The sequence below is a fragment of the Ambystoma mexicanum genome, chromosome 7p, assembly GCF_040938575.1.
Source record: "Ambystoma mexicanum isolate Mex_15411 chromosome 7p, UKY_AmexF1_1, whole genome shotgun sequence".
Lineage (NCBI taxonomy): Eukaryota > Metazoa > Chordata > Amphibia > Caudata > Ambystomatidae > Ambystoma > Ambystoma mexicanum.
The window spans coordinates 9512748-9539080 of NC_090939.1; the positions used below are offsets into that span (position 1 = coordinate 9512748).

The 26333-nt window shown below is 48.0% G+C and overlaps 1 protein-coding gene across 1 annotated transcript in view; it reads left to right on the forward strand.

The window, feature by feature from the left end:
• PDE9A (phosphodiesterase 9A) overlaps positions 1–26333 on the forward strand; it is a 543111-nt gene that overhangs the window by 501232 nt on the left and 15546 nt on the right. Inside the window, exon 19 of the mRNA XM_069635653.1 lies at positions 7633–7688. Within this exon, the coding sequence (XP_069491754.1) occupies positions 7633–7683 (51 nt within the window). The 3' untranslated portion in view covers positions 7684–7688. The remainder of the gene's footprint in view (positions 1–7632; positions 7689–26333) is intronic.

Here is a 26333-nt window from a genome sequence, read left to right on the forward strand (position 1 = left end):
TTATGAGCTTTGTGTCAGCATGTTAGGGTATCGCATGTTCTCTTCCTGGCTGCGGTTGCTGGCTTTGTGCTCTATTAGGCTTACTCCGAGATGCCCATCTGGGTATTGAAACTGGGAGATTGGGATCTCTCGTGCCCACTCAAGAGGGATGGTCTTATTTGACAGTGGATTATTGATCACATGTCCACGGGGTTGTGTTATTTCCTCCCCTTCTTCTTGAGGTCATGATGGATGAATGCCAATGTTAGAAAGCTTGGATGGCTATTTATGGTTCCACTCAGTTTAAGCGAAATGGACGTGTCAGGGGGAATCACGATTTTTCCTTTAGTGGGACATATCAGTCATTCCCATGACTCTGTTAGCTTGTTTCCCCCAATTCCCAAGGCTCTGTTAGCTTCTTTCCCGACATTCCCAAGGCTTTCTTAGCTTCTTTCTCGTCATTCCGAGGGCTCCCTTAGCTTGTTTCCTACCATTCCCAGGGCTCCTTTAGCTTTTTTCCCCCCATTCCCGAGGCTCTGTTAGCTTCTTTCCCGCCATTCCCAGGACTCCCTTAGCTTCTTTCCTGCCATTACCCGGTCTCCCTTAGCTTCTTTCCTGCCATTCCCAGGGCTCCCTCAGCTTCTTTCCTGCCATTACCTGGGCTCCCTTAGCTTCTTTCTCGTCATTCCGAGGGCTCCCTTAGCTTGTTTCCTACCATTCCCAGGGCTCCTTTAGCTTCTTTCCCTCCATTCCCAAGGCTCTCTTAGCTTCTTTCTCGTAATTCCCAGGGCTCCCTTAGCTTCTTCCCTGCCATTCTCAAGGCTCTGTTAGCTTCTGTCTCACCATTCCCAAGGCTCTCTTAGCTTCTTTCTCGTCATTCCCAGGGCTCCCTTAGCTTGTTTCCCACCATTCCCAGGGCTCCTTTAGCTTGTTTCCCGCCATTCCCAAAGCTCTGTTAGCTTCTTTCTCGCCATTCCCAGGGCTCGCTTAGCTTCTTTCCTGCCATTCCCAGGTCTCCATTAGCTTGTTTCCCGCCATTCCCAAGGCTCTGTTAGCTTCTTTCCCGCCATTCCCAAGGCTCTCTTAGCTTCTTTCTCATCATTCCCAGGGCTCCCTTAGCTTCTTCCCCACCATTCTCAAGGCTCTCTTAGCTTCTTTCCCGCCATTCCCAAGGCTCTCTTAGCTTCTTTCCTGTCATTCCCAGGGCTCTCTTAGCTTCTTTCCCGTCATTCCCAGTGCTCCTTTAGCTTGTTTCCCGCCATTGCCAAGGCTCTGTTAGCTTCTTTCCTGCCATTCCCAGGGCTCGCTTAGCTTCTTTCCTGCCATTCCCAGGGCTCCCTTAGCTTGTTTGCTGCCATTCCCAAGGCTCTGTTAGCTTCTTTCGCACCATTCCCAGGGCTCCCTTAGCTTCTTTCCCACCATTCCCAGGGTTCCGTTAGCTTGTTTCCTGCAATTCCCAAGGCTCTGTTAGCTTCTTTCCCGGCATTCTCAAGGCTCTCTTAGCTTCTTTCCCGCCATTCCCAGGGTTCCCTTAGCTTGTTTCCCGCCATTCCCAGGGCTCCCTTAGCTTCTTTCCTGCTATTCCCAGGGCTCCCTTAGCTTGTTTCCTGCCATTCCCAAGGCTCTGTTAGCTTTTTTCCCCGCCATTCCCTGGGCTCCTTTACCTTCTTTCCCGCCATTCCCAGGGCTCCCTTAGCTTCTTTCCCACCATTCCCAAGGCTCTCCTAGCTTCTTTCTCGTCATTCCCAGGGCTCCCTTAGCTTGTTTCCCACCATTCCCAGGGCTCCTTTATCTTGTTTCCCGCCATTCCCAAGGCTCCGTTAGCTTCTTTCTCGCCATTCCCAGGGCTCGCTTAGCTTCTTTCCTGCCATTCCCAGAGCTCCATTAGCTTGTTTCCCGCCATTCCCAAGGCTCTGTTAGCTTCTTTCCCGCCATTCCCAAGGCTCTCTTAGCTTCTTTCCCATCATTCCCAGGGCTCCCTTAGCTTCTTCCCCGCCATTCTCAAGGCTCTCTTAGCTTCTTTCCCGCCATTCCCAAGGCTCTCTTAGCTTCTTTCCTGTCATTCCCAGGGCTCCCTTAGCTTCTTTCCCGTCATTCCCAGGGCTCCTTTAGCTTGTTTCCCGCCATTGCCAAGGCTCTGTTAGCTTCTTTCCTCCCATTCCCGGGCTCCCTTAGCTTCTTTCCTGCCATTCCCAGGACACCATTAGCTTGTTTCCCGCAATTTCCAAGGCTCTGTTAGCTTCTTTCCCGGCATTCTCAAGGCTCTCTTAGCTTCTTTCCTGCCATTCCCAGGGTTCCCTTAGCTTGTTTCCCGCCATTCCCAGGGCTCTCTTAGCTTCTTTCCTGCTATTCCCAGGGCTCCCTTAGCTTGTTTCCTGCCATTCCCAAGGCTCTGTTAGCTTTTTTCCCCGCCATTCCCTGGGCTCCTTTGCCTTCTTTCCCGCCATTCCCAGGGCTCCCTTAGCTTCTTTCCCGCCATTCCCAAAGCTCTGTTAGCTTCTTTCCCGCCATTTCCTGGGCTCTCTTAGCTTCTTTCCTGCCATTCCCAGGGCACCCTTAGCTTCTTTCCTACTATTCCCAGGGCTCCCTTAGCTTGTTTCCTGCCATTCCCAAGGCTCTGTTAGCTTTTTTCCCCGCCATTCCCTGGGCTCCTTTACCTTTTTTCCTGCCATTCCCAGGGCTCCCTTAGCTTCTTTCCCGCCATTCCCAAAGCTCTGTTAGCTTCTTTCCCGCCATTTCCTGGGCTCTCTTAGCTTCTTTCCTGCCATTCCCAGGGCTCCCTTAGCTTCTTTCCTGCTATTCCCAGGGCTCCCTTAGCTTGTTTCCTGCCATTCCCTAGGCTCTGTTAGCTTTTTTCCCCGCCATTTCCTGGGCTCCTTTACCTTCTTTCCCGCCATTCCCAGGGCTCCCTTAGCTTCTTTCCTGCCATTCCCAGGGCTCCCTTAGCTTCTTTCCTACTATTCCCAGGGCTCCCTTAGCTTGTTTCCTGCCATTCCCAAGGCTCTGTTAGCTTTTTTCCCCGCCATTCCCTGGGCTCCTTTACTTTCTTTCCCGCCATTCCCAGGGCTCCCTTAGCTTCTTTCCCGCCATTCTCAAGGCTCTCTTAGCTTCTTTCCCGCCATTCCCAGGGTTCCCTTAGCTTCTTTCCCGCCATTCCTAGGGCTCCCTTAGCTTCTTTCCTGCTATTCCCAGGGCTCCCTTAGCTTGTTTCCTGCCATTCCCAAGGCTCTGTTAGCTTTTTTCCCCGCCATTCCCTGGGCTCCTTTACCTTCTTTCCCGCCATTCCCAGGGCTCCCTTAGCTTCTTTCCCGCCATTCCCAAAGCTCTGTTAGCTTCTTTCCCGCCATTTCCTGGGCTCTCTTAGCTTCTTTCCTGCCATTCCCAGGGCTCCCTTAGTTTCTTTCCCGCCATTCCCAGGGCTTACATAGCTTCTTTCCCGCCATTCCGAGGGCTCCCTCAGCTTATTTCCCGCCATGGCCAGAGATTCTTTAGCTTGTTTCCCACTATTCCCAAGGCTCCGTTAGCTTCTTTCCCCCATTCCAAGGGCTCCCTTAGCTTCTTTCCCGCCATTCCAAGGGCTCCTTTAGCTTCTTTCCCACCATTCCCAGGGCTCCCTTAGCTTGTTTCCCTTAGATCTACAATCGTCCAGTTCAAATTGCATTAACTATACAATGGCCACATATAACATAAATCATCTGGGGGGTGGGAGGGCTCCAGGTTGAACAGGATCTTCTCCCTGGATGTTTTCCTTCCCTCAGGGGGTCTCTCTACATCCAATGGTTCAGCAGCATCTCCAGGATCTTGGGCTCTTTGTGGTTGGATCGCTTTGCTTCCAGGCTAATGCCCACCTTCTCCATTGATCCTGCAGAACACTGGCTTCAAAGGCATGGGCAGTAGGTTTTCTTCCTTTCCCGTGGTCAGAGGGTCTTTTGGGGGTCTTTTCATGCCCTGCCTCACAAGCAGTCAAGAGAAAGTGCATTTCAGTCTGCCCATCCCTCTCTGGCCGTGGATGAAGTGGTCCCCTGCTTCTTCATCTTGTGGCTAAAGAGTACATTCTTTCTTTGGCACCTTCTGTTATAGCTTTCTTGCTACTTGGCTTGAAGGTTGAGGGAAGGACTCACGCTTGGCAGTGTCTGGGAACTTAGCAGAGCAGCACTCCAAGCATTCTTTGATCTTGCTTGTACTGGAACATCATTGGGGGTATTTACGGGCATGGCAGCACCCCAAGGAGTTTCACCTTGTTGACTGCGACTGTCTTCAGTTCCTTCAGGATGGGCTTTGGCTGGACATTTCCATTTCAATCCTTACCATTAAATGGGCAGCAATCAGGACATTTTATGAAGCCTTGGTGAGACCACACAGGGATTGAATCCTTTCTTCCCACTTGCTCCATGGGTTCAACTTGTTGCACCCTTCTTGCAGGCCAATGAGTCTCCCCTTGGGACCTTGCCTCACTTTTCTTGCAGGCGGATGAGTCCTCCTTGGGACCCTGTCTTACTCTTCTTGCAGGCCGATGAATCCGCCTTAGGACCTTGCCACACACTTCTTGCAGGCCAATGATTCCTCCTTGGTACCTTGCGTCAACCTTCTAGTAGGCTGATGAGTCCTCCTTGGGACCGCCTTACCCTTCTTGCAGGCTGATGAGTCCTCCGTGAGGCCTTGTCGCACACTTCTTAGAGGCTGATGAGTCATCCTTGGTACCTTGCCTCACCCTTTTTGTAGGCCCATGAGTCCTCCTTGGGACCCTCTCTCACCCTTCTTGCAGGCCGATGAGTCCTCTTTGCGACCCCGTCTTATCCTTCTGGCAGGCCGATGAGTCCTCCTTGGGACCCTGTCTCACCCTTCTTGCAGGCTGACGAGTCCTCCTTGAGACCTTGTCTTACTCTTCTTGCAGGCCGATGAGTCCTCCTTGCAATCCTGTCTTATCCTTCTTGCAGGCCAAAAAGTCTCTCTTGGGACCTTGTCTCACCTTTCTTGCAGGCTGAAGAGACCTCCTTGGAACTTTTCTTAACCTGCATGTTTTGCATGGTCCCCGTTTGGACCTTTAAATCTGGTCCATTGCAGCTAAGGTGGTTTTCTAGGGTGCAGTACATCAGTTAGGAAGATTGCATCAGTGGTGGCTCTTTTGTCGCATTGCCCGTACTTGCACCTCTCACCCAAAGCTTTAATACTCAGGTCAGGATCTTATCTTCTTCCAAAAACCCTGCTCTCCTTTCATCTTCATCAGCAGATTGTCTGATCCTTCCTCACTTGAGGATCAGGCTCTTGTCTGACGCTTCCTCGCTTGAGGATCAGGCTGTTGTCTGATGCTTCCTCGCTTGAGGATCAGGCTGTTGTCTGATGCTTCCTCGCTTGAGGATCGGGCTAGTGTCTGATGCTTCCTCAGTTGAGGATCAGGCTGTTGTCTGATGCTTCCTCGCTTGAGGATCAGACTCTTGTCTGATGGTTCCTCGCTTGAAGATTGGGTTCTTGTCTGATCCTTCCTTGCTTGAGGATCAGGCTATTGTCTGATGCTTCCTCACTTGAGGACCAGGCTCTTGTCTGATGCTTCCTAGCTTGCTTCCTTGCTTGAGGATCAGGCTCTTGTCTGATGCTTCCTCGCTTGAGGAGCAGGCTCTTGTCTGCTGCTTCCTTGCTTGAGGATCAGGCTCTTGTCTGATGCTAGGAGCAGGCTCTTGTCTGATGCCTCCTTGCTTGAGGATCAGGCTCTTGTCTGATGTTTCCTCGCTTGAGGATCAGGCTCTTGTCTGATGCTATCTCACTTGAGGGTCAGGATTTTGTCTGATACTTCCTTGCTTGAGGATCAGGCTCTTGTCTGATGCTAGGATCAGGCTCTTGTCTGATGCTTCCTGCTCTTGTCTGATGCTTCCTCGCTTGAGGATCAGGCTCTTATCTGATGCTCGGATCAGGCTCTTGTCTGATGCCTTCTTGCTTGAGGATCAGGGTCTTGTCTGATGCTAGGATCAGGCTCTTGTCTGATGCTTCCTGATGCTTCCTCGCTTGAGGATCAGGCTCATCTGATCCTTCCTTGCTTGAGGATCAGGCTCTTGTCTGATGCTAGGATCAGGCTCTTGTCTGATGCTTCCTCGCTTGAGGATCAGGCTCTTGTCTGATGCTAGGATCAGGCTGTTGTCTGATATTTACTCGTTTGAGGATCAGGCTCTTGTCTGATGCTTCCTCGCTTGAGGTTCAGGCTCTTGTCTGATGCTTACTCGCTTGAGGATCAGGCTCTTGTCTGATGCTAGGATCAGGTTCTTGTCTGATGCTTCCTCGCTTGAGGATCAGGCTCTTGTCTGATGCTAGGATCAGGCTCTTGTCTGATGCCTCCTTGCATGAGGATCAGGCTCTTGTCTGATGTTTACTCGCTTGAGGATCAGGCTCTTGTCTGATGCTTCCTCGCTTGCGGGTCAGGCTTTTGTCTGACGCTTCCTCGCTTGAGGATGAGACTCTTGTCTGATGCTAGGATCAGGCTCTTGTCCGATGCTTCCTTGCTTGAGGATCAGGCTCTTGTCTGATGTATCCTTGCTTGAGGATCAGGTTCTTGTCTGATGCTTCCTCGCTTGAGGATCAGGCTCTTGTCTGATGCTAGGATCAGGCTCTTGTCTGATGCTTCCTCGCTTGAGGATCGGGCTCTTGTCTGATGCTTCCTCGCTTGAGGATCAGGGTCTTGTCTGATGCTTCCTGATGCTTTCTCGCTTGAGGATCAGGCTCTTGTCTGATGCTTCCTTGCTTGAGGATCAGGCTCTTGTCTGATGCTTTCTCGCTTGAGGATCAGGCTCTTGTCTGATGCTTCCTCGCTTGTGGATCAGGCTGTTGTCTGTTGCTTCCTCGCTTGAGGATCAGGCTACACTTTCCATTGATCTTTCCAGGGTGGCCCAAATGCTCTTTCCGAAAACAGCACCTTTAAGGAATTCCCAAGGTCTGTCTTGGTGACTTCTGATTCAGGTAGGGAGGGCTTCCACACTTTCCAGCTGTTTGCTAGCTGGTTGACATCTGTTTTACAGTGGTTTACGCTCAGGCGGGACATACACTAGTCTTTCAGTCTTGACTCACTTAAGGTATTGTGGCCTCATAGTCAGGGGGGACTCACTTGCTGGAAAGTTGCCGGTGAGCAGAAGCGTGGTGTTCTGTAGCCACATGTGCCTAGCACTGCAGCTTGGATATCAAGGCGTCCTCCCATCCCTTCTGAAAGGCCCTTTGGCCCATCTGAGGCTCATTGTCTGCCCAGGTTTTTGCAAGACCACACCTTTGCAAGAACCCATTTTAGCAAGACCCCACCTTTGCATGACCCCACTCTATGCATGTCTTCCAATACCTTCCCTCCCGCAGTGATCGACTTTGTCTTTTGGGGGGGAGGAGGTACTGCTCTTTAGTGCACAAAGATGTTGGCAGTGGAGGTGGTCCCTCTAATGGGGAATAAGAAACCATTTTTTTTAATTCTGGTACACTAGCAGGGTCCTTCGCCTGGGTTTTGGCCAATCTGACTTCATAAGGACGATCGATGGGTGGATGGGTAGGACTTGGTGTAAGTAACGAAGTAATCATTGGATTAGTCTTACGCATCCCCATCTGTATGTCTCATTGTCTCCCATCAGTTGTGTTTGGTTTGCTTCTCCTTCATGTTGTAAACGTGTTGTCCTCTTTCTCTTCTAGGTACAAGGTGTACACATTGGGACGTCCATTCCAGGAGCAGTAGACAATTAGAAGTGGTAAGTAGGAACCCAAGATGTTCTCTGTGCCCCACAGGAGGAGAAGCCACCCTTTTCTAGCGCCCCTGCTCACTCTGATTGGCAGTGGCCAGTAGGGACCCAAGACGTTCTCTGTGCCACAGAGCAGGGGAAGCCACCCTTTCCTAGCGTATCTGCTCACTGATTGGCAGTGGCCAGTAGGGACCCAAGACGTTCTCTGTGCCACAGAGCAGGGGAAGCCACCCCTTCCTAGCGTCTCTGCTCACTCTGATTGACAGTGGGCAGTAGGAACCCAAGACGTTCTTTGTGCCCCAGAGCAGGGGAAGCCACCCTTTCCTAGCATCTCTGCTCACTCTGATTGGCAGTGGCCAGTAGGGACCCGCCATTCCCAGGGCTCCCTTAGCTTCTTTCCCGCCATTCCCAAGGCTCTGTTAGCTTCTTTCTCGCCATTCCCAGGGCTCGCTTAGCTTCTTTCCTGCCATTCCCAGAGCTCCATTAGCTTGTTTCCCGCCATTCCCAAGGCTCTGTTAGCTTCTTTCCCGCCATTCCCAAGGCTCTCTTAGCTTCTTTCTCATCATTCCCAGGGCTCCCTTAGATCCTTCCCTGCCATTCTCAAGGCTCTCTTAGCTTCTTTCCCGCCATTCCCAAGGCTCTCTTAGCTTCTTTCCTGTCATTCCCAGGGCTCCCTTAGCTTCTTTCCCGTCATTCCCAGGGCTCCTTTAGCTTGTTTCCCACCATTGCCAAGGCTCTGTTAGCTTCTTTCCTGCCATTCCCAGGGCTCCCTTAGCTTCTTTCCTGCCATTCCCAGGGCTCCCTTAGCTTCTTTCCTGCCATTCCCAAGGCTCTGTTAGCTTCTTTCCCACCATTCCCAGGGCTCCCTTAGCTTCTTTCCCACCATTCCCAGGGCTCCGTTAGCTTGTTTCCCGCAATTCCCAAGGCTCTGTTAGCTTCTTTCCCAGCATTCTCAAGGCTCTCTTAGCTTCTTTCCCGCCATTCCCAGGGTTCCCTTAGCTTGTTTCCCGCCATTCCCAGGGCTCCCTTAGCTTCTTTCCTGCTATTCCCAGGGCTCCCTTAGCTTGTTTCCTGCCATTCCCAAGGCTCTGTTAGCTCTTTTCCCCGCCATTCCCTGGGCTCCTTTACCTTCTTTCCTGCCATTCCCAGGGCTCCCTTAGTTTCTTTCCCGCCATTCCCAAAGCTCTGTTAGCTTCTTTCCCGCCATTCCCAGGGCTCCCTTAGCTTCTTTCCTGCTATTCCCAGGGCTCCCTTAGCTTGTTTCCTGCCATTCCCAAGGCTCTGTTAGCTATTTTCCCTGCCATTCCCTGGGCTCCTTTACCTTCTTTCCCGCCATTCCCAGGGCTCCCTTAGCTTCTTTCCTGCCATTCTCAAGGCTCTCTTAGCTTCTTTCCCGCCATTCCCAGGGTTCCCTTAGCTTCTTTCCCGCCATTCCCAGGGCTCCCTTAGCTTCTTTCCTGCTATTCCCAGGGCTCCCTTAGCTTGTTTCCTGCCATTCCCAAGGCTCTGTTAGCTTTTTTCCCCGCCATTCCCTGGCTCCTTTACCTTCTTTCCCACCATTCCCAGGGCTCCCTTAGCTTCTTTCCCGCCATTCCCAAAGCTCTGTTAGCTTCTTTCCCGCCATTTCCTGGGCTCTCTTAGCTTCTTTCCTGCCATTCCCAGGGCTCCCTTAGTTTCTTTCCCGCCATTCCCAGGGCTTACATAGCTTCTTTCCCGCCATTCCGAGGGCTCCCTCAGTTCTCGTTCTCTGTGCCACAGAGCAGGGGAAGCCACCCCTTCCTAGCGTCTCTGCTCACTCTGATTGGCAGTGGCCAGTAGGGACCCAAGACGTTCTCTGTGCCACAGAGCAGGGGGAGCCACCCTTTCCTAGCGTCTCTGCTCACTCTGATTGGCAGTGGCCAGTAGGGACCCAAGACGTTCTCTGTGCCACAGAGCAGGGGAAGCCACCCCTTCCTAGCGTCTCTGCTCACTCTGATTGGCAGTGGCCAGTAGGGACCTAAGACGTTCTCTGTGCCACAGAGCAGGGGAAGCCACCCTTTCCTAGCGTATCTGCTCACTCTGATTGGCAGTGGCCTTGCTGATGGGCAGAGGATGTTCCAAGCTTGTGAGCCATAGAGTAGCAGAGATGGGGTTAGGTTCCTGCAAAGTTGAACTGTGAGACCATGTCTGCAGTCTGCCTCCAGCCCATAAAACACTCCTAAGTGGCTTCAATGCCCCTTACATTTGTGCTTACCCTTGGGTTTGTGATTCCGAGGTGAGGACCAGCCCTCCTGCGTGAGATGGCATGTCCATGGCTGGTCTTTCCATTCACAAATACCTCTTCAGCAGCCAGCTAGTGCAGGAGATGTGGCCACGCGAGGCCACATTCTCAACTCAACGACCCGAGTCATTCAGGCAGAAATGGCATGATCTCCCACACCTTGGGTCCCCCTCAAGGGAGCCTTTTATTTACACCCACACGTGGATTCTCCTGGAAGCCACTGAAATAAGGTGGAGAGACAATTGATTGTGTACATGTGTAAATATGAACAGTGGCGGAAGGAAGGAGTTTCAATGCTCATCACATCATCAGGGAGGCAGTCTTTGCCTACAGCTCACAGCCAGTACATGTGTTGTCAATCAGTGTTGATTCTGCTGCAAGGACTTCTGGTAGCTGTAGTCAACAGGTCTGCATGTGAATTGTGTAGGGAACCAGAGTATTCGCTTTCTCTCTCATGAAAATATGATGAATTAAAAATGAACTTTTCATTTTAAATACACGAAAGCTAATGAGTGGCAAAGGGAGGAACAGAGGACAGTTCGGAACCCTCTTATTTTCAAGCCAAAAACAAGGTCAGTATAGCTGAACAAGAGGACATTCGTCAGCCCCAACAGGGCCTTCATTCGCCCTTCCTTCACCCCCAAAAAGACTTCTGTGGAAAGTGGACAGATGTTCTAAACTGTATGGAAGTTTGAGATGGTTTTAAAAACACAGCAGGTATAGTACGTTTTCTCCAGTCTGGTTTTGGGGACTGGCAAGGTGGCGCTTAGGGGGTCAGGTGCTACCCTGCACCAGTCCATGCTGGGCCTGGGGGTGCTATGGGGAGGATTCCCTGCCCAACTCACCTTGGTCCCAGTCACATGGGAGGAGGCCATCAAGTAGCCCAGCACCAACCTGTCTGGGGAGGTGGGGGTTTGTACTCACCCAAACGATGCTCCCCAACCTCTCCCCAAGGCAGTCCAGCCTGACACCTTCTGAGAGCCTGCAGGGCGATATTGGTGCACCCCCTTCCGCATTGCGAGCCCCGAAGGGTCCTTGTAAATGGACCCAAGAAGGGAATAGGCAGCTGGCCTTGCAAATGAAACGTTTCCTCTGAAGTCGATGTCAGTAGTGAGTGTTTTGTTACAGGTGAAGCCTCACCTGGCAAATAAAAGGGATGTATTCCTAAAGTTCACAGGATGCGCAATGAACTTGGCAGCACTGCAAATAAAATGCCACCGGCTCAGGAGTTCACAAACATGTAAAGGTTCACTGTGGGAAACACTTAGCAAGCCATTGGTGCTCAACAATAGGATCCTATACAAAAGATGAAAGGTTGCAATTTCAAAGTCTTGCCATTTGTGTTTCCAGCTGCCAATCCACACCGCTGGAACCACCAAAGCACAAACAGCAACTGGGAGACTCACATAGAGAAAACCACCATTCAAAATGGCTGATAGGTGTAAGGAAGACATGGTATCAAACAGTGATTACAGATACAAGTGATCACAGTTCAAGGGTGTTTATTGAACTTCAGTGGGTTGGTTGACCGCCTATCTAACCTAAATCTAAAGATGGGAGCAAGCTACGACCATCAAATAATAATAGCGCAGTCCTAGTCGACTCTCTGTCAAAATAAAAGAGCCTATACCAAAAAACCTATTTTTTTTGTTTTATTTTTTTTTTGTTTATTAACCTGTTAGGGTTTTTTACAAAACTGCGTTGTGGCAAACTGTGTTTGTGCTACTTTTGAAGGTTGGAAATTGACCCAGGACTCACGACACCACTCTCGAGTTTCCTTGAAGGTCTCTTACTGAGGTTGCAGGCAATGAGCCAATGTCACTGGCTTTTGCCAGAGCTACTTCGAGAAATTTAGCTGCCGCTCTGGACCATCTAGTGGAGTCGCCTGCAATTAAACGGAACCATATTGTCTCTTCGTCGAGTGTAAAAGGGCACGTGATGAGTGGTGTCAAATAAGCCCTTCTTTCCTGCGCCAGTCCAACACATGAAGTAAGTAGATGACGGACAGATTCTATTTGGTCAACTAGGCCGCAGACCTGGCAATAAGAAGAATTTGCCAGCGCTCTTTTGGCCAAAATTTCTCTCGTGTGCAGAAGATTCAGGCGGGCCCGCAGAAAAATTTTTCTCAACTTTTTTTCGGGAAATTTTTCGCAATATTTCAACGGAACCTTTGGGCTATTGTAAGTGGGTGGCAAGTCTTTTAGGGATGTGTACGCTAGGATTTTCTCATTAGTACGTATCCAATCTTGTTCTATAAGTTTTTGCTTCACACGCCCAGGATTAGAGATGAGGAGGTCGTCCGTACAGTGGACTTCTTCTAGTTTTTTTTCAATTTTCTTCGCCCAGTTAGTGAGTGGTATGCACTTCCCATTTTCCAGTTCATTTTCTAATATCCGAAAAATCGGCAAAGAGTCAGAGGTCCGTATTTTCCTATAAAGTAGAATTGCGCTTTGCATAACAACTGAGGCTAGTGAAGGAAGGCCAAGGTCGCGCCGAATGGCTGGCATGGGGGCTGAGGTAGGAAGCCCCAAGACCGATTTCCATAGAAAACCTTCCAGTCTCAGCCAAAATTCAACAGGTAAAGTTAAGTTGGCTGCCATGCCGTATGTTATGGCCGGTACTACCTTTGTTTTATAGAATTGTAGTACCGGGGTCCAGGAAAACTTGCCGAATTTTCTGTCAACAGCTCGAGATTGGGCTGTCAAGTTCTTGATTTTTGACCATAACGAGGCTTGTAGTGAAATGTCATTCAAAGTGTTGTCTAGTTGGATGCCCAGATACTTAAACTCGTCTACTACTTCGATTTTTTCTTCATCAAGAAACCATACCGGACATTTCTTTGTCTTTTTTGTGCCTTTTGAGAAAGACAGGATTTTGGTTTTGTTTTTATTTATTCGCAGATTATTTTCTTCCATGTATTTGGCCAAGTTTGTTAGCTGTCTCTGAAGGCCCACGGCCGTCTGATCAATCAAAATTAAGTCATCGGCGTACCACAGTCTTGAGACTTTAGAGACAACCACTCGCGGTGGAAAGGATCTTACTAATTTCTCTGAGTCTTGGAAGTCTCCAATAAACGAAATGAACAGAGCTGGGGCCAGAGGGCAGCCCTGTTTTACTCTGCGTTTTGTAAAGATTTGCTCTGAGAGTGTGCCTTGTTGGTTTAGGCGAACTCTGAGTGAAGTGGTTGCATGGAGTGCCATTATTGGTGCAAGAATCGGGTCAGGACATTTCCAGGTGGCTAACTTCGTCCACAGTCTTTCTCGGTCTACCAGATCAAAGGCCTGGGACAGGTCCTCCATTGCCATGTGGACCTTTCCAGTGCCCCTCTTTGTGTTTGCTTTGAGTATGTTCAAAAGCAGAAGGTTAATTGACGTTCCTGCTCCCTTCTGGAATCCTGTTTGAAACATATCGGCTGCCGGGGAGGCACTGGCCCAGACTTTGAAGTGGCGTAGGAGTAGTGCTGCAAAAATCTTCCCTATGACGTCCAATAAGACTATAGGTCTGTAATTGGCGGGGATGTCTCTGTTTCCTTTTTTATAGATGGGCACCAGTACAGCCTCTGTCCAGGTTTTAGGAATTTCTTTGGTTTTCTGAGTTTGAGTGAATATTTCGCCAATTGCTTGCGCCCATAATAGTGGGTGTGCCTTGAGGTCAGTGTTAGTCAAGCCATCTGGCCCTGGGGACCTTGAGGATTTAAGTTTGTTGATCACTTCTCTGATGTCCTCAACCGATGAGAGAGTGATCCATGGGGAATCTGAGAGGACAGGAGGATACAATGACGAGGTGGTGAGGCAGCGGTACAGCTCCGTAAAGTGCTGAATCCACTTTGACTCTAGGACACAGTTAGCCAGCACATTTGCCCTCTGCCCGTTAATTGATTTCAATAGCGACCAAAAGTCTCGAGTGTTCCTTGTGGCGCAAGTATGGAGCATTGCTTCAGCGTCATTTTGGTACATAAGCCACCGGTGCTGTTTTAGCCATGATTTGTAGGACTTTTGTTCCGCTTGATAATTAAGCCATGTTTCCGGCGAGTCAGCTCTTATGGCCGTTTTTTTCAATTTGTTAAGATTCAGCCTTTTTGTCGCCACTTCTGTGTCAAAAGAGTGCATGTGCGTAGGTTTCCCTATTTTTGTTCCCGTGAAGTTCGTTTTATTTAGGGCCAGAAGCGAGATGTATTCTGGTCGTCTGTCGCTTTTGCTCTTCGTTATTTGGACTGTTTTCCTCGCAATGTTGGACGTGAAGTTTTTTACATTGTCGGAAGTTAAACAGAGCCTGTTTTGTTGTAAGTTAGATTCCACCACTGCTGGGTAGAAGGACCTTGATGGAACTGTTCCGTTCCATGACATTTTTAGGAGGTTATGATCACTTTCCTGCGTTTTCACCACCGTAAAGTCGGTGAAATAGGCTATCAGCCCTTCAGTGATGAATATATAGTCCAGCGTGGCGGTCGAGCTCAGTCTTTCCCACGTAGGAATTTGTGTTTCTCGATCTTGAAGTAATGATGCATTGTGGAAGTTCCTTGATTTCATTAGGAGGGACCAGGCTCGACCTCTTTCGTCCATCATTGAGTTAGGGCTTTGTTTGTTTTTCACTCTCCCCTCACATTTAGAGTTCAAGTCACCGCAGATGATGATATTGGGTACTTTCCGCTCCACCATTAGGTCGTCAATTTGGTTGGCGACCATGGTGCAGAACTCTGTATTGCTGGTTTTCGCCGGGTTCCAGTAGAGGTTTATTATGCCTAACTCCGAATTTATCCAAGCATCTCTGGTTAAGTCTTGATGGAACCATGTAGACAGCGTCGTTAGCATTCCATAACCCTCTGCTATTTTCCCTTTTGGAGTGATCCCTGAACCAATCCGGATAGCTGTTAGTATGCCTCCGGAGGGGCGTCCTAGAATGGATTTGCAGGCAGGCGAGGCCTCTGTTTCGTATCCGTCCATGGCTGGTTTATGAACCAACCACGTTTCTTGAAGGCAGATCAGTTCGAACATACCTAAATTTGTGTCACTAGGCGTTGTGAGATGTCGATGTCCTCTCGTATTCCACGAAGCCATGTTTAGGGAGCATTTTAGTAGAGGATTTAAGGGACCGATGCGTTGCTTCTCCGTCGGATTTGGTCCTTGGTTTTGTTTCTATTTCTTGTGATTTTGCACAAAGGTTTCCGAAATCCATTTCCATGGATTGCGTGCCGATGGTGCACTCGCTTCTCTTAATGGTCTGCTCTCTTTTGTGATTTCCGTTCTAGATTGTCTTATTTCTCTTTTCTCGTGATAGCTTTGTGTTTTTGGTGCATCGTAGTTTTTGGTTCGGGTCCTAGTTGGAGGGGTAGTTTGGTTGCTCCGCCACCACCTTTCGTTGCCATATGCCGCGTTTTGTTTTCTCGGGAGCCTCTGTGCGTTGTTTTCTCTGTGTCGCTCCCTGTCTTGATTTGAACCTTCACTTTTTTCTCTCGTCGCCTTAGCGTTGTCCTTCGATTGTTTCTGAAGGCAGTAGATTTTTAGGCCCATTTTTTGGGGGTCCTTGTGCACGTCGGGGGTTAACTCCAATGATGTTTTTCTTCTTAAATGGAGGTAGGCTTTTGCTTTATGTTCCCAATGGTAGGGTTCGACCAATATGAAGTCTTCCGATCTTAGGTGGCAGAGTTTTCCTATTTTCCCCAGTCTTTTTAAGACTGTTCTGCGGTTTAGGACCAGATAAGAGTCTTTAGATGATATTTGTTCTAGCTTGAAGAGTTTACCCCCTTCAAAGATTTTGTCTTTGTCTAAGGCAGCGTCCTTATTTCCTCTTTGTTCCTTCAATGACCGAGCTCTGGCGGAGTAGTGAGATTTGTAGTGTTTCTGGTCTTGATCTCTATGTGGCTCATGTCCGACATTTTCATGTGTCTCCTTTAAGTTTCTCAGAGCTTCTAGGGCAGTAGATGGAGAGTTTGAGCGAGATCGTTGTCTGAGCAGCTCCCTAGATGCCTCGGGGTGACTTTTTTTATTAAGTTCTCGAGTAGGTTCATCTTTTTTTGAGGGGATTGTTTGCGTTTGTTTTGGAGCGTCGTCACAATTTGACGGCGGTGGGGAGTCTGGTTCCCTTTTGTCAGAGTACAGCGATATGTTCGACAGATCTGAAGATGAGTTTAAGTCTACACTTATTCTAGATGTGTCTGTTACATTCGTCTGCTTCAAGTTTGAGGGTAAGGGGTTCATTATCGCTTCCCCTTGGTTGACTCCCGTCTCCGTCTCCCCAATACAGTTTCGATTTGGAAGAACCTATTACTAATCCTTACTTCTAAATACAAATGGTGCAGGACAACGATGTACGCAAAAAGAAAAGTGTTCAAGAAACAACATGTCAGGATAGTTGAGCAGTTGGCTTCCCTTCCCCATGTTTTCAGCACAGGGTAAGGCGGCACGTTCGAGCTTTGCACACACTATGGCTTCTCTGCCACGACTATACAGTTCAAAGCATAGGGAACAGGTGTCATGCAACGCATTCCTACCTGGCGTCTGTGGCCCCGATTCCGATTATGCATTTCCTAATTCCTGTCACGTCTTTCGCGTCACGTCCACTTAGCGGTCTAGTCTTTTTCCGCTCAAGCGAACGTGGCGTTATTTAAGCCACACCCTATCTTCCTTCTGTGCGTTGCAACCCCTTCACGGTCAGCTGTGCTTTCTTTTGCTGCCGCGGTTTTTCTATACGCTGTATTTCTGCTCCGCTGAGCTTTTCCTCTCTCTGCACCTCCTCGTTCCTCTCGGGTCCCGATTCCCGGGACCCCCCTTCTCTCTCTATTTTCTTCTTTTTCTTTTTGTCATTCCCGTCCTGTTTGCCTGCAGTTTTCCATTTTCCTGGAGTAGGAGCCATTGTAATTTCCTACCCTTCCTGTTTCTTGGTTATTCTTTCCTCGCTTTCCATTTCTGAGATTTGCTGATATCCGCTGAGTTCAGCTAGTACAACCTCCATCCGGATACCCACCTGCCGTTGTGATTCACCGGGGTTTTTGCCTACACTTGGCTTTTTTCCCCTTTCCGGTCCCTCCCAGGAGGGGGTCACGGTCAGGGCGTTTCTATCGCTCTCACTGTGGCTTCTTCTCGTGGGAGACATCCGCAACAAAGAAAAAAAGAAAAGGACTACAGAGCACATCGAACTCTCAGCTCTATTGAAGAAGACTCCGATTCAACAGGTGAGGAGGTGGAGGAGGGAAGCGGGGATATTGACGTCCTATCAGTGGAGACTGCTGACAGTTTGCAACGCCCCCAAACCTCAATAATGGCTACTCCTGAGCAAGTGCAAGAGTTAATAGCTGCTGTTCAAAATCTTTCTCTCGAAATGCAAAACATGAAAGCAGAAAATAACCTTTTGAAACAAGTGGTGATGGCACGCGAACCACCCACAACAGATCTACCTCCCATGTCTTTGTCCTCTGGGAAGTACAATGGGTCTCCTAAGAACCTAAAAGAATTCCTTGATGCTTGCAAGGTGTATTTTTCATTTAGAACTCGCACCTATGCATCCAATCATGCCAAAATCGGGTTTCTAATATCTAACATGACAGGGAATGCTCTTGCTTGGGCCACCCCTCTAGTTACAGGAACCAACCCAGTTCCCCAAAATTTCGATGCCTTTGTGGACCTAGTAAAACGCACTTTTGAGAGACCCGAAGTATCTATGGCAGCAGGGGAAGACCTGATGGACATTCGCCAGGGCCAAGCCGATGTGTTGTCTTACATTTCCTCCTTCAAAAGACTGGCATTGGAGACTGGTTGGTCGGAGCAATCTCAATTCATATTATTTCGCCGAGGCCTCAGAGAGGAACTTAAAGACGAACTGGCTCATTTTCCTCGTCCTGCCTCACTACACGACCTGATGACTGCTGCGCTTCAGATGGAATTCAGGATGCAAGAAAGGTGGCAGGAGAGACGCAAGACCCGCCCCTCCTTTACAAGAACCTCCTCACCTCCTTCAGCTACACTGAAACATAATGACGAACCCATGCAAATCGGAGCTACTCGTCGGTCCCTGACCCCTGAAGAAAGGAAAATGAGAAGAGAACTTGGCCTATGCACTTATTGTGCTTTGGATCGTCATTCAGTACATAATTGTACAGAAATGCCGCATAAACCGGCAGAAAACGCGAACCCTCGTACCTAAAAGGGACGGGTTATTGAGGGCAATCTTCCAGTCCTTATGTGACTATGTTAATTGATTCTTCAGATCCCTCAGAAGACTCACGCCTTATGGTATTAACAGTAAAGGTTACCATTCATGGTAATCAAGTGGAGACCTTGGCACTTTTAGATTGTGGTGCGGCAGGGAATTTTGCTGATACACTCTGGGTGGACAAAGTTGGAGCAAAGCGTATTGATCGCAGACACGGCCAAAAGGTTGAGGGGGTGGATGGTACGCCTTTGAGTTCTGGACTCATTGTACAGACAACTGAACCTCTGCCACTCACCATTTTTCAGCATTCAGAAGTCATCACATTCGACATTATCAGGGCAGCTCATTTTCCACTGATTTTAGGGATCTCCTGGTTGCGTCAACACAATACCAGCATTGACTGGAAATCAAATAATTTGCATTTCAATTCCAATTATTGCCAAACCCATTGTTTCCAAGACACACCTTAACAGGAGGTAAAGATCCATCCCACCACTCTTCTCACGACTATTGGAGTACACTCTCTTGACAAAGTCTTGGAGGAATATCAATCAGTATTTTCAGAAGCTGCTCCTATGACGTTACCTCCCCACAGACCTGAGGACTGCGCCATCGACATGGCTCCCAACGCTCTAGTACCCTTTGGCAGGATGTTTGCGTTATCAAAAACTGAAAAGGAAGTACTACGGAAATGCTTGGATGATAACCTGTGTAATGGTCTCATTAGACCTTCAAAGTCCCCGGCAGGTACTCCTTTGTTTTTTATACCCAAACCGGATTCCAAGGACCTCCGGCCATGCATTGATTATAGGGGACTTAACAAAGTAACTCTTAAGGATAGATAGCCCATGTCGCTGATCACCGACATCTTGGAATCCGTACAAGGGGCAACGGTTTTCTCAAAGCTGGATCTGCGTAACGCTTATCATTTACTCAGAGTACGTTCCGGTGATGAATGGAAAACTGCGTTCAGAACACAATTTGGCCTATACGAATACTACGTGATGCCCTTCGGACTAGTGAACGCTCCCGCCATTTTTCAAAGGTTTATCGATCGTATCTTCTCAGATTTGTTATTTGTGTCTGTTGTCGTTTACCTTGAAGATATACTGTTTTTTCCCAGACCATGCCAGAACATCTAATACATCTCAAAGAAGTACTGGAGCGACTCAAAAGGTATCAACTATTGGTCAAAAGGGAAAAGTGTGTTTTTGGAGTTTCTTCTGTACCTTACTTGGGATTTATTCTTTCATCTCAAGGGATTCAAATGGACCAAAAAAAGGTCGATGCCATTCTCCAATGGCCAGCTCCTTCATCTGTTAAGGAAATACAGCGATTCCTGGGCTTGGCAAATTTTTACAGGCGATTTGTACCAGGGTTCTCAAACATTGTTCTACCCATCACCAGTTTATTAAAGAAGTCATCCGCGCCTTTTGCCTGGAGCACTCAGGCTGAAGACAGCTTTCAACTCTTGATGAAAAGTTTCTGTAGTGCTCCCAGCCTACATCAGCCAGATCAAAGGAAACCTTTTATCCTCGAGACCGATGCTTCAGCTGCAGCCATAGGAGTGGTTTTACTACAAGAATATGACAACACAGAACATCCGATAGCCTATCTGTCCAAAACCCTTACAACAAGTCAGCAGAATTATTCCGTCATCGAAAGAGAACTCTTAGCCATGAAAAAGGCCTGTGAAGTTTGGAGGCATCTGCTACAGGGGATTTGCCATCCCTTCATAATTCGAACTGATCACAATAATTTACAGGTGTTATAGTCAATGGATTGCATAAATTCCAGACAAGCAAGATGGGCAAATTTTTTTCACAATACGATTTCCGGATTACTTACATCCCTGGAAGTCAGAATACCTTGGCTGATGCTCTATCCAGAAAGACATTTACCTCCCAGACAGCCTATTCCTACCCTGAAAAACTGTTCCCAAGGAATCGAATAGTGGCTACCATCACTTTATTTTTTCAACAGATCAGAGAAGCTGCCTCCTCTCAACCGGAGCCCCATGGCATGACTGAACGAAATGGCCTGTTTTTCAAAGGTCAAAAAATATGGGTACCATCCAAGACCCTCCAGAAAAACATCTTGTCTTGGTGCCATGATCACAAGACAGCAGGTCATAGAGGGCAAGCCAGTACCCTGGACTTGATAAGAAGAGCCTTCTATTGGTAGGGTTTGCCTGAGGATGTTAAACAGTATGTAAGGACCTGCAAAGTCTGTTGTCAGAGCAAAAACAGTACTAAGAGGCCCGTTGGATTGTTGCAACAAGACACCATTCCTGATCGCCCGTGGAGTCATATATCCACAGATTTCATTGTGGATTTACCACCCTCCCAGGGACACAAATCTATGATGGTGACTATCGATACTCTCATCAAGATGGCCCATTTTTCTCCACTCCCAGGTCTCCCGACTGCTGACAGCATGGCATTGGTTTTCATAAAAGACGTTTTTAGACTCCATGGTCTCCCAGACAAAATCATATCTGACCGGGGGAGTCAATATGTCTCTAAATTTTGGAAATCACTTTGCGCTGCCCTTAACATCCAACGTGCTTTATCCTCTGGATATCATCCCCACACAAATGGCCAGAGGAACGCTTGAATGCCACCTTGGAGCAGTACTTGCGCAGCTACACGAACCTGGAACAAGATAACTGGGTGGACCTGTTGCCAACGGCGGAATTCGCATACAACAACGCCAGCCATTCAGCTAGTGGGATGTCTCCCTTCTACTGTTCATATGGTTTTCATCCCCGAGCCATTATTCCTCTCTCTCCCTTTCAACCTACTGTTCCGGCGGTTGCTGAAACACTGTCCAGGATAAAAGATACTCAAGAAAAAGCAAAGGTTAACCTGAACGACAGTTTACAAGTCTATAAGTGACAGGCCGACTGACACCGGCAGGTGGTACCTGATTGGAAAGTGGGCTCTAAAGTGTGGTTATCCACTAAATACCTCCCAAGATGGTCTCGACCGTCTAAACTCTCCCCTTGGTTCATTGGTCCCTATCCTATCACTGAGAAAGTCAATCCAGTGGCATTCCGCCTAAAACTGCCACATGCATTGAGGCAGATTCACCCAGTGTTTCATGCTTCACTTCTTAAGAGTGCCGATCAGTCTCACAAGGCTCGACCTTTCCCTATTCTTTCTCACTCCCCGATTCATCTGACTATGAGGTTTCCCAGTTGTTGGATTCTAGGTACCACAAAGGGTGCCTGGAATACCTGGTGCATTGGAAGGGTTTATCTCATACGGAGGACTCTTGGGAACCCCGTTCACATATCCATGCCCCAATACTTCTCAGAAAGTTTCACCGATTACATCCCGGTAAACCGGGGGGTCTGTGTCTTGGAAGGGGGCATACTGTCATGCAACGCATTCCTACCTGGCATCTGTGGCCCCGATTCCGATTACGCATTTCCTAATTCCTGTCACGTCTTTCGCGTCACGTCCACTTAGCTATATAGTCTTTTTCCGCTCAAGCGAACGTGGCGTTACTTAAGCCACACCCTATCTACCTTCTGTGCGTTGCAACCCCTTCACGGTCAGCTGTGCTTTCTTTTGCTGCTGCGGTTTGCTATACGCTGTATTTCTGCTCCGCTGAGCCTTTCCTCTCTCTGCACCTCCTCGTTCCTCTCGGGTCCCGATTCCCAGGACTCCCCTTCTCTCTCTATTTTCTTCTTTTTCTTTTTGTTATTCCCGTCCTGTTTGCCTGCAGTTTTCCGTTTTCCTGGAGTAATAGCTATTGTAATTTCCTACCCTTCCTGTTTCTTGGTTATTCTTCCCTCGCTTTCCATTTCTGAGATTTGCTGATATCCGCTGAGTTCAGCTAGTACAACCTCCATCAGGATACCCACCTGCCATTGTGATTCACCGAGGTTTTTGCCTACACTTGGCTTTTTTCCCCTTTCCGGTCCCTCCCGGGAGGGGGGTCACGGTCAGGGGCGTTTCTATCACTCTCACTGTGGCTTCTTCTCATGGGAGACATCCGCAACAAAGAAAAAATGAAAAGGACTACAGAGCACATCGAACTCTCAGCTCTACTGAATAAGACTCTGATTCAACAGGTGAGGTGGCGGAGGAGGGAAGCAGGGATATTGAAGTCCTATCAGTGGAGACTGCTGACAAGAGGATCTTCCGCCAAAGCCTTTCTCCCGACAACAGTCTCTTACTGTAGAGGGCCTGTCAAAAAACAAAGAAGCACCAAAGTTCCTTTCTTATCAGGATTCTTCACATTTACAGGTTTTCGCTTCCAGTGTTTATCATGGCTCTCCCTCCTTCGGGCATGGCCACCTTTTGACCACAATGTTCACAATTGTTCTCCCTCGACAGGACTCGGACCATGTATTCTCACTTTCTGCAGCATTTGCTTCTTTATAACAAAAAGTCAAAGACATTCGAATGTGCAATGGGTTTTGCTTAAACCATTGCAGGTCCACTTCGATTCACTTCACATAATGTTCTTACAAATCTTCCACTTTCGTTTCTGCCACTTCTTGGCTGGATACCTTACAGAGACCTTCGATTGGGCACAACTGCAGTGCTGGACCACTGTGTTACTTTATTTCGCTCCTTCACGGTTTCACATTAGAGTTCAAACATCCATCAGCAATTGAGCTTTACTCGCGTCTTTCATCACATGTGTTATTTCTTTGCTCTTGCGTTCCTCATACAATGTTGCAGCTTGCAACCTTGACTTCAACACAGACAGGTCTTGTATCAGACTCCCCAACTCACCGGCTGTGTTGTTTTCTCTGGCGCTGCTTTGTTCCTGGAACCAAGGACGGTATCACAGCGGCTGCAGCTCCTCCCCGACTCTCTCAGTCATGCAGGAGGGCCCAGGGTACCTTTGACACACAATGTAGAACTCTTTAGTCTGGTTTCCGCTTTCCAATCTGAAGGTGTCTGGAAAGTAGCAGTTTCTCGGTGGAAAGGTCAAGGGCACCTCTCTCCTTGCTTTCCCTTCTCGGTTTGCCACCTTTCTCCCCTTGCTCAGCTGCCATCTGGAAAACGCTATTCTTTCATATGCTTTGCCTCGCTCAGACTGTGATCTTGTGCTCCGCCTTTTTATCCGTGTGGGGAAGCTTAATGGGAGTCAGGTGTGAGTCATTAACCATAATTGCCTGACCACAGTATTGGAACATGTCAGATGTAATGCTCAGGTGCAAGTCTGTTTTCTCCCAGAGTGGGATGTCTGTGAGAAAGTGTTTCTGTAGGAAAAGGGGGTTAGGGAGTAAAGTCCATAAGTATGCTACCATGCAGGATAGGAACAAAGTGTTACAGGGGGAGGCATACCACTCCCACTCCCCGAAGATACCTCACCCAGGTGATCCTCCCACACTGGTCCACCCCCAGGGTCTAGATCCAAATCCGATGCCGTGCCCTGGCCACCTGAGAGAGAGACCCCAGGGACTAGTGGGCAAGACACCTTCTGGTTTCTCACATACCCTTGCCCTATGCGATGTAGCCGCAATTCTTTCACAGGGAAACCGGGAAAGGAAATCTACGATCCCCTGGTCTTTACCTTTTTGGTCTTCCACAGTGAAACAGTAGGGTTGCAGGTCTAAGAACTATCGCATGACTCGAGGGTTAGAGTCCTTTTGTTGACTCATCCATACTAAAGGTGAGTGGTCGGTGACAAGTCTGAACTTCCTTCCTAGAAGAAAGTTCTTAGGCGGGAGATTGTCTACTTAATGGCAAGGGCCTCTAAATCCAACACAGGGTAATTATTTTCACGTGGGAACAGTTTACGACAAGTGAACAGGATGGGATATTCTAATCCATCACAAATATCTGATACAACCACCCCAACCCTGTGAGAGAGGCATCAGTTTGCAGCACAAACTCTTTCGAAAAGTCTCCTACTTTTAGAATTGGGTTCTGACACAAGATTTATTTAAAGTTGCAGTAGCATGCATCGTCTTCATCAGTCCAATGTAACCCCTAGGGTTCAGTGTTCTTTCATTTATCGGTTAATCTAGCAGTTCTGCATGAGAATTTCAGGATAAACCTATGGTAATAACCAATCAATCCTAGGAATGCCCTCGTGTCTCTTTTGGTCTTAGGCCTAGGACGGCTTTCACTTTTTCTTGTTGAGGCTGGACACTGCCATTCCCTACAAAGAAGCCAGGGTATTTCACAGCTAATTGAGCCAGCTTACATTTGGATGGATTGGCAGCTAAGCCGCCTTCTCTGAGGGTTCTCATAACATTAGAAAGGTCAAAAAGATGGTCTTCCCAAGTTTGACTATAAATGACTATGTTGTCAGTATAGGCCCCACAGAAATCGGAGTAGGGCTGTAATAGCCGGTCCATGAGTCATTGGAAAGTGGCTAGGGCCCCATGCAGGCCAAAAGGGAGGACTTTGAACTGGAATAGTCCCAAGGGTGTTGAGAAAACAGTATTTTCCTTATCAGGTCTATGTACTGGGACCCGCCAGTACCCCTTGGTTAAATCTAGGGTTGATAGAAATGTGGCATTTCCAAGTAGATCTATTAACTCATCAATGCGTGGCATAGGATAGGCATCAAAGGTGTTGATGGTGGAGACCTGCCTGAAGTCTATGCAAAACCTCCAAGAACGATTGGGTTTAGTTACCAATACAATAGGGGAGGACCATGGACTTGAAGAGGGCTCGATAATGTTTGTCTTCAATTTTTTTTTCACTTACTCAACCACTATTTTGTTTTCAGGCCTCTGGGAGTCTATATGGTTTCAAATGGACCACTTTTTCGTTTGGAGTTCTGATATAATGATAAGTACCATGTACTGTCCCTGGTTTCACACAGAATAGATCAGGGAATGCCATAATCAGGTCGTTTAAATCTTCTTGCTTTTGCTTAGATAGACAATTCAGAGCTTAGTCCCCAAAAGCTATCTCCTGCGGTACCAGACAAGATAGTATCGAGGCTGTGGCAGCAGAAGGATTTTATTTCCACTTTTTTAAGAGATTGACATGGTAAGGGTGGGTCTTTTGTTTCCTATCAGGTTGAGCTATTTTATATGTACAGGACCCAGTTTGCTCTAGTACCTCATATGGCACATGCCACTTTGAGACAAGTTTATTTTCAGAAGTAGGTAAGAGGACTTATACCTTCTGTCCTTCTGAGAAGGATCTTAAATGTAACTTTTTGTCTTAGGTGGGCTTCTGTTGGGCTTGAGCTTTTGCATGCTAGTGTAAACTAGATTTCAAACAAGTTTCTTATGCTCTTGCAATTGGGAATAGGTGTATCTCCACTCTCTTCCCAGGTCTCCCGGAGCATGTCTAAGACATCTCTTGGTTCAAGTAGTTCAGATGGAGAAAATCCAGTTGATGCCTGAGGGGGTCTTCCTTAACAGCAAATAGGGCACAGCGGATCATGCAATCCCAGTCCTTCCCATCCTTGTCTACCAGTTTTCTCAAAATCATCTTACAAGTCTTGTTAAATCTCTCTACCAATCCGCCTGTTTGCGGTGATAAACTGAGGTTCTTAAGGTGGAAATCTGTAGTAATTCCTTGAATTCACCCATGAGTTTGCACATAAAATTGGATCCTTGATCCGTCAGAATTTCCTTGGGGAAACCAACCCTAGAGAAGAATGGTAATGGGTGTTTTAAGATTTGCAGGGTTGTATTGTTCCGCATGGGAAACGCCTCCAGATATCAGGTAGTATAATCGACGATTACGAGAATGTATTTATTACCCAGTCTGGAGGTTTCCAACAGTCCAATTATATCCATCCCAATTTTGGAAAAAGGGACTTCTAATATTGGTACGGGGTTCAGAGGGGCAGCTAAGGGAGTAGGTGTGCTGGTTTTCTGGCATGTTTCGCATGTCTGCATGAAGTTCTTTATGTCAGCATGGATACCTGGCCAGTAGAACCTCCCACTAATGAGAGCTTGGGTTTTAGATTGTCCTAAATGTTCACCTGCCAAATGAAGATGTGCAAGCTCTAGCACAATCTTGTGATGGATTTTAGGGATTACTAATCAAGTTTTACTTAGGCCTTCTCTGGAGGTTTCTTTTCTATATAGTAATCCCTGGTTCAGGAAGAAAAAGGGGCTCCCCTTTTCTAGTCCTTCCCCCTCAGGAGTCACTTGTAAAAAAGCCTCTGCGAGTGCTGGATCATTTTGCTGAGCAAAGGCTAGGTCGGGAAGGATGGGAGGTTCCTCTTCCCTCATTGCCTCAGTGACAAGTTAAGCAGTTCCAGTTACTCTTCAAGTGTCAACTCAGCTTCTGAACAATTTCCAGTCG